Source organism: Electrona antarctica (genome assembly GCF_951216825.1).
Source record: "Electrona antarctica genome assembly, chromosome: 4".
Lineage (NCBI taxonomy): Eukaryota > Metazoa > Chordata > Actinopteri > Myctophiformes > Myctophidae > Electrona > Electrona antarctica.
This window is the reverse complement of record NC_136809.1, coordinates 44262973-44270472: the sequence shown is the minus strand read 5'-3', so window position 1 is coordinate 44270472 and position 7500 is coordinate 44262973. Positions and strand designations below refer to the sequence as shown.

The 7500-nt window shown below is 42.6% G+C and overlaps 1 protein-coding gene across 2 annotated transcripts in view; it reads right to left on the bottom strand.

Annotated features, from left to right (window-relative positions):
• Positions 1-7500, bottom strand: part of LOC306922491 (adhesion G protein-coupled receptor L3-like) — a 214149-nt gene that overhangs the window by 159191 nt on the left and 47458 nt on the right. For both annotated transcript variants that reach the window (XM_079500133.1, XM_079500134.1), the window contains one exon: positions 1270-1483. In XM_079500133.1, the coding sequence (XP_079356259.1) occupies positions 1270-1483 (214 nt within the window). The remainder of the gene's footprint in view (positions 1-1269; positions 1484-7500) is intronic.

The following is a 7500-nucleotide window of genomic DNA, read 5'->3' as shown; positions in this document are numbered from 1 at the left end:
TCCAGTCTTCTCTATGTATCCAGGGTTTGATGAGGTCAGTGTCGTGATCTTCATATATGGCGACGGCCATATATGGAGCCTGTCACGAGGCGTGATGGACTGACGGCCATATATGGTGGTGTGACGTGTCACGGGGCGTAATGGACTGACAACCCTATATGGAGGCGTGAGCTGACTGATGGACGGACAGTTTTTGCAGGTTTTCATATGGTCACAAATATCTAATATCTAAAGATAGTACTATAATAGAAGGAGGAATGGGAGAGCATATGAAAAAAGTAAAATCAAGATGCAATACCATAGCTGTTGAACGAGATGTGTAAAATAGACTAATGAAGGTATTAGTGAATATCAAGGAATTTTTAATTAATGTAAAATTAGACAGATGACACGTTATCCCCACGCAGGGCACTGCTTTGCCTCATTGCTATTCTTGTTCCGCTATTATTTCCCAGTTAGTTGTCACCGCCGTAGTTGCGGGGAATAAATTAACGTACATGTATTTTCACTTTTAGGAGGGAAAGCCGTGGAGTCAAACAAATACAGCTGCAGTATATCAACCAAACCAACCGCCTCACTCATTCACAAACACAATGGAAGCTCATGATACAGGTGGCAAACAGGTAGCAGTTGCACCACTGGGTGTCTCTCTCACAGACACAGAGACAGACAAATACAAGGACAACGACAGATGGTACGCTTTGCCGAGCCACTCCTGTTTCTGTAATGTGCGGCAGCTTGATGTACAAGTACACCCCCAGGACATGACGTACATGTGCACCCCCTGGACATGACGCTAGTATGTCGCAGGGACTTACCCTTGATGCTGAGTGCCAAACAGGTTCTCATTTCTATAGTCTTTGGTATGACTCGGAGGTGGTGGTGGTGGTGGTGGTGGGGGGGAGGGGAGGGTCGAACCCTGAACTCCCATTCTCAGGGTGGACTAGCCTAGAAACCAGACAAATCTGCCACACGAAAAAAATAAGCCCTGTGCAGATTGGGTCTGGCACTCCTCAGTTTGAATCACATTTCACTCACCCCAGAGTTGTGGGTGACTATTCTATAGTGGTGCCCACTATTCAAAGTGAGACTGTTTGTAACCTGTAATCTGTTTGTAACCGCCCCATGGAAGTAAATCTCCCAGGCCGAAGTTCCAGCAGTGATATTAGTCCGGCCATGCCAGGCTAAGGGTGGACACTACAGTACATGTTCGTTCTATACATACAATCACACAATCGCAAAAACGAAATAAGCCAAACCGCCACCGACCTGAGTGACATGATCTTGTAGGCGTCGGGCAGGTAGCAGCGCGTGTTCTCCATCTGGGCCGGGTCCGAGTCGCAGATCTTGTCGTCGGTGCGTCCGTAGTTGGCGCTCTCGATCATGATGACGTCGGTGCCCGGACAGCGCAGCTCGATGGGGTAGGACTCGCAGGACAGCTCCCGGCGCACCACCGCCATGGGGATTGGGGCACGGCTAAAAGCTGTACGGACGAGACACACAGGGGAAATGCACGTGACGTCAAACTGTGTGGATTTATTACACATGAGCGCTTTCTGTGTGTGTCTACAGAAAGCATGTCGAGCTGACATGTGCGTCTGTCTGCCATGTGTTTCCAGTGGTGGAAAACATTTTTACCTAAGTAAAAGTATCAATACTGCAATATAGAAGTACCAGAATTCAACATTTACTTGAGTAAAAGTACAAAAGCATTGTTGACCTATTTCTAAAATATTAGCACAACTTTCGTTCAATTTCTTCCCCTCTGTCACACGGAACTATGTTTTTTGTGTCCATATCACTAGGTACAAAAAATAGTTCCATGTGATAGAGGGGTCAAAGTTGAACGAAAGTTGTGCTAATATTTTAGAAATAGGTCAACATACAAATAGTTTTGTGAATTAATTTACTTTTAATGCGTCCCAGTGCCCCCCACAAAATTACCAGAACTACTTAATATTTCACCAAAACCAGAGCAGAACCCCCTTATTGACTCGGGCAATCAATTAACACAGTTGCAACCACTATATTAATGGCAAGTATTTCATGCAACTTAAGTTCAAAAATTGTGAACTATCCCTTTAAGTAAATGTACTTAAGTTACTTTCCACCACGGTGTATTTCCGTGGTACAGACGTTGTACAGCGCTCCTCCTGCCAGTGGCCGAGCATTGTCTGCTATCCCTGTGTCTGGCGTGTTTTTGGCGCAGTGCCCTGGCCGCTTCAAGCGGACAATAGTTCAACTTTCAGAGAGGGAGCGCTGCTCTTTTGATCCTCCGGCTGGCTGTGTCTTCTTGACAACGCCGTGATTTACAACCCGACATTGAACCATTATCCCAAGCATGAGACGTCTGTCTGCGCGTGTTTACCGGCTAAGCTATTTGTGCTAATAAAACAGATGGACAGTACAGGACTGTAGAGCACAGCGACGGTTTAAACGTTGTCAATGGACACTGAAAGTAACTAGCCTATATGAGTTTTAAGAAAAAGTTTAAATTGTTTTTGTTCACTCAAGAGATGTAAAGGAGATATATTATACATCCCAGTGGTCCCACTATAATATATTTTGACATCAATGTTGAAGATTAAATTGTACTGTGGAGCTATGAAATATATTAGACAGGTTATGAGTTTGTATTGTGTTGTACTGTTGCGTTGAAGGGTGTATGTAATGATAGGAAATATGATTTGTTTTTGTTCTGATGGGGATAATGGGGATCTAATAAATAAATCTAATCAAATCAACACAACCATTTCTCCATTAACTGTCACGTAAATTATTAACAGCCAATCTACAAGATCACATGTCACATTGTGACGCTTTGTGAGCTTGCTTGTTGATTGACTATTGACACTGAAGTATAAATTAGGCGTAATGTTAACCATATACAAAGCTGAAATATGGTGACCTGTGTATGGCTCTCTGAAAACCTCAGTGACTGTCTTGAGGACAAAGTCACCGGATGGCATATTTACTTCCTTCTTTAAATGAGTCCGAGACTGACATTATTGTTATTCTGCCACTGAAGGCCTCCCCTAACCTAAGTCCATTTCCTTCTCACAGAACCTGTAAGGCAACTGTCACCATCTAACATTATAGTCTTTAACTGAGTCCGAGACTGACATTATTCAGATTCTGCCACGGAATGCCTCCCCCGCCCGCCTAAGTCAATTTCCTTCTCAGAGAACCTGTAAGGCAACTGTCAGCATCTAACAGTATATTCTTTAAAGGTTGTTTTTTTTTTTTATATATATTTTTTCATTTTAGAACAATCTCCAAAAAACAAATCATTCTCCTTTCCATCTTAGAACAACCTCCAAAAACAAATCATGCTTGTCCTTTCGTGACCTAGAGACAGCCATCCAGGCCTTCATCTCATCCTGTTTAGTATTCTGCAATTTTCTGTGTATATTATATTGGAGTTCAGTCAATCATCTCTGTCTCGCTTTCAGCTACTATAAAATGCCACAGCTATACGGAGGTTATTTCTACAGAGCATTTATTTTATATAATTTGTATATTCTCTAGTTATTTCTACCTTTATATCTATATCTTTATATTTTGAGTTAATCACATGGACCCTATAGCGTTACTTTTCTGGCTATGTAAGCAAAAATAGACAAAAACATTCAGCAAAAAATACACAAACATTTAGGTGAAAATTGCCATATAGATGGGCTAATGTTCGCTATTGACGTAGTACAACAAAGCAGAGTCCTGCAACGGGTCAGATACCCGCGGGTACCCGCAACGAAACGCGGGTGGGTGACCTTTTTTAATCAGAGTGCACCCGCACTGCAGGATGTTATAAACAGCAGCTGAGCTGGGTGCTTCTCAACAGCGGAGACAATTTAAGTCCGTCACATGCCCAAGGAATCGCCAGTGATGTGCCGATTCCTTCATAATGGCGTTCCGTTTCTGCTGCTGTGCTTATACTGCTTAGTGTGCTACTTCCTTAGCAGTGACATCACGGCCGAATCCTTGCTTCCTTATTGTACATTTCACGTGTGGTGTTTAATTTTTATCACAAGCTGTAGCCAGTAGCCCATTATCATCACGCTCACACTGATGAAACACCAAGGGATTACAATGTCAACATTCAACACAAGATGTAAGCTAACCCAGGTAATGTAATGTGTCACTCTGAAAGTAACTAAAGTTCTAACGTAATTTGTGATACAGAAACAGCCTTGGATCGTTTTTTTTATCACCTTATCCTTGTTGATATATTACAGCATTTAGGTCGAAATAAAGTCAAATATAGCGAGCGGTGCTGGTGATACGAACAGGTAACAGGGCGGGCAACGGGTCTATTTTTTGATGGGCGGGGCGGATCTGGTTTTGATTTTTATATAAATCACGCGTAACAGGCAGGTTGCGGAACTGATGATTGACGGGCAGGGTGGGTGCGGGTTTCGAAAATTGGACCCGTGCAGGACTCTGCAACAAAGTTTATAGGTTTAAGTTGTTTTTAATACTGTAAATAATTGAAGTTTCTAAACTGTTGTTCTCCTTGCGAACACCTACCTACACACAGTATAAAAAGAATTCTCCTCGTGAATATATATGTGATGTATGCCATGCTTTTTGTTATTGCTTAATGTAAGTCGCTCTGGATTAAGAGCGTCTGCTAAATGCCTAAATTGTAAATTGTAAATTGAATTAACACTACCCACACAGTATAAAAAGAGTTCTGGTTCCTCATGAGACAACCACTTCTGCAGTATATACATTTTCGGTAATTTCTATATTGCAGTATTGATACTTTTACTGAAGTACACAGAATGGAGTACTTTCTCCACCACAGTACCACTGTTAAATTGGCAATCTAAGCTTACATCCCTGATCCCAGTCTGGCCACTAGTTCACTAGTCGAAAGTATTAAATTGGCGAGCTAAGTTAGGACTTCCATCATTCAGTGATGTACTTTGCCCTCAGTCTGGCCCTATAGGTCACTGAGGTGGTCCAATCAGCTGCCCCTGGCTGTTCCACAGTCTCCATTAGCGCTCCGGTGTGACCGTTCCTTTTAGGTCAGCGATCTAAGAGGCTGTGGAACAACCTACCTCTGGTGTGATCCTTCCATCTCTCACTGAAAACTCACCTCTATGCACTAATACGCTGCTTCTCAAATAGCCTCGGGGACCGCAGGCGTTTTGTTAAAAAATAAATTAAATAAATAAATAAGCCAAAAACAGTGCAGAGGGGCGTCGCTCTAAATTTGGTGACGTTCTCTGCTGTGCTCTGCCGGGGAGGGGAGGGGAGGGGAGGAGAGGGGAGGAGGAGGGGGGCGGGCACACAGATCGGTGAACCAATCCACCGGCGGTTGTCGGCGTCGCCGGCAAATTTGAATCCGCCCCTCTAGAGCAGAAATCACCCAGGCTGGGCCAGGCTACTTCTGCCCTATAGACCAGAAATCACACTGGCTGGGCCAGGCTACTTCTCAATTTGACCCATTGTCACTTGTCAGCCTTCTGAACCAGCAGGCTCTTTCTGCCCTTGTTCCTCCCTGGTTCCGCCTTACAGTTGTTTATGTTGAATTTGCTAAAACATCATTTTTGGAGCAAAAGAAAAAAACTCACCCAGTCTAGCCTGGCTAATAAGCCAGACTCATATCACACTGCCAGACTCATATTCCGCCGCAGGCAATTATTTTTGGCCAACGGCAGATTCGTGTCTGGCTTATTAGCCAGGCTACACCCAGTCACTATGTTGCACCTGATATGTTCTTATTAGCCAGGCTACACCCAGTCACTATGTTGCACCTGATATGTTCTTATTAGCCAGGCTACACCCAGTCACTATGTTGCACCTGATATGTTCTTATTAGCCAGGCTACACCCAGTCACTTTGTTGCACCTGATATGTTCTTATTAGCCAGGCTACACCCAGTCACTTTGTTGCACCTGATATGTTCTTATTAGCCAGGCTACACCCAGTCACTATGTTGCACCTGATATGTTCTTATTAGCCAGGCTACACCCAGTCACTATGTTGCACCTGATATGTTCTTATTAGCCAGGCTACACCCAGTCACTATGTTGCACCTGATATGTTCTTATTAGCCAGGCTACACCCAGTCACTATGTTGCACCTGATATGTTCTTATTAGCCAGGCTACACCCAGTCACTATATGTTGCACCTGATATGTTCTTATTAGCCAGGCTACACCCAGTCACTATGTTGCACCTGATATGTTCTTATTAGCCAGGCTACACCCAGTCACTATGTTGCACCTGATATGTTCTTATTAGCCAGGCTACACCCAGTCACTATGTTGCACCTGATATGTTCCGTTTTACTGACACCAAGTTTAAGTTTAAAATAGGAATTGAATAAACAGAATATCAATATGAAGCAACTGGAAAAAAAACACGTTTTTTCAATGGTAGTGGATGGAGTGAAAGGATTTTTGTCCAAACAAGAAACAGCAACCAATGGGTGCGAAGAGGGGCACAACCACCGGCAGGACTTGACAAAGGGTCAATTGCAAGTGGCCCCCCAAATAATTTGCCACACACAAAGATTGTATTTTTTAATATAACATTAATAGCCTATGAAATAAGGTAGCCTATATAAAAAAAATGTCATTGTCATTTTTCTGTAAAACTTGTGATACAGATTAATCCAAGCCGGAACACAATCGATTGATTGATCATTAAAACAAAGGCACGTGGCCCACCCATAGTGTTAAGTGGTCAGATGGGTGGGCTGTTAAAGTGGGCCCGATCCAGAAGAGACAGAGAACCACAGCAGACTGCTGCACTAGTGTTGAGAACTGTTCTGTTTGTTGTGTTTTGTTCTCTGTGTCAATGTTATATCCCTTGTCTATTTGTGTAATTTTTGTACAGCACCAATTTGGCCAATGGCTGTTGTTTTGAAAAATGAAAATGTAGCCTACTTAATTGCATTTCAAATGTGCACCGCCAGCCAGCCAAAGGTATTGCACACGCTGTGTTCTCAACCCCAAAATGTCAGTCTCGGTGCATAATTTGTTCTGCATTACTTAATGTACTATTTACATTTATTTTGATCAACGTTTGCCTGTTACAGCTTCTCTCAGTGGCTCAAATGCAGAATAAATAATGTACCTCGATACGAAAAGGGTTGAAAACCACTGCCCTACTTGTATGAAGGGTGCTATATAAATAAAGTTTATTATTATTATTATTATTATTATTATTACTTTATACAACAGCGTTGTAGTGTTAGTAGCACAGTAGTAGCACAGCTACTGTCACACGTTGTAGTGACAGTAGCACAACCTCACGACACGTCGCAAGAGCAGGGTGATGTGAGCTTTGTAGATCGGCTATTTTCACTATTTCTAAATCTTAAAAAATAAATAATAATAATAATAATAATAATATTAATAAAGGAGTGGTTTTCATGTACATACGTTTCCACCGCATATTATCGTATCATATATACATTTGTATGCATTACTCTGTGCACAGCTGTGTGTGTGTGTGTGTGTGTGTGTGTGTGCGTGCACACACACG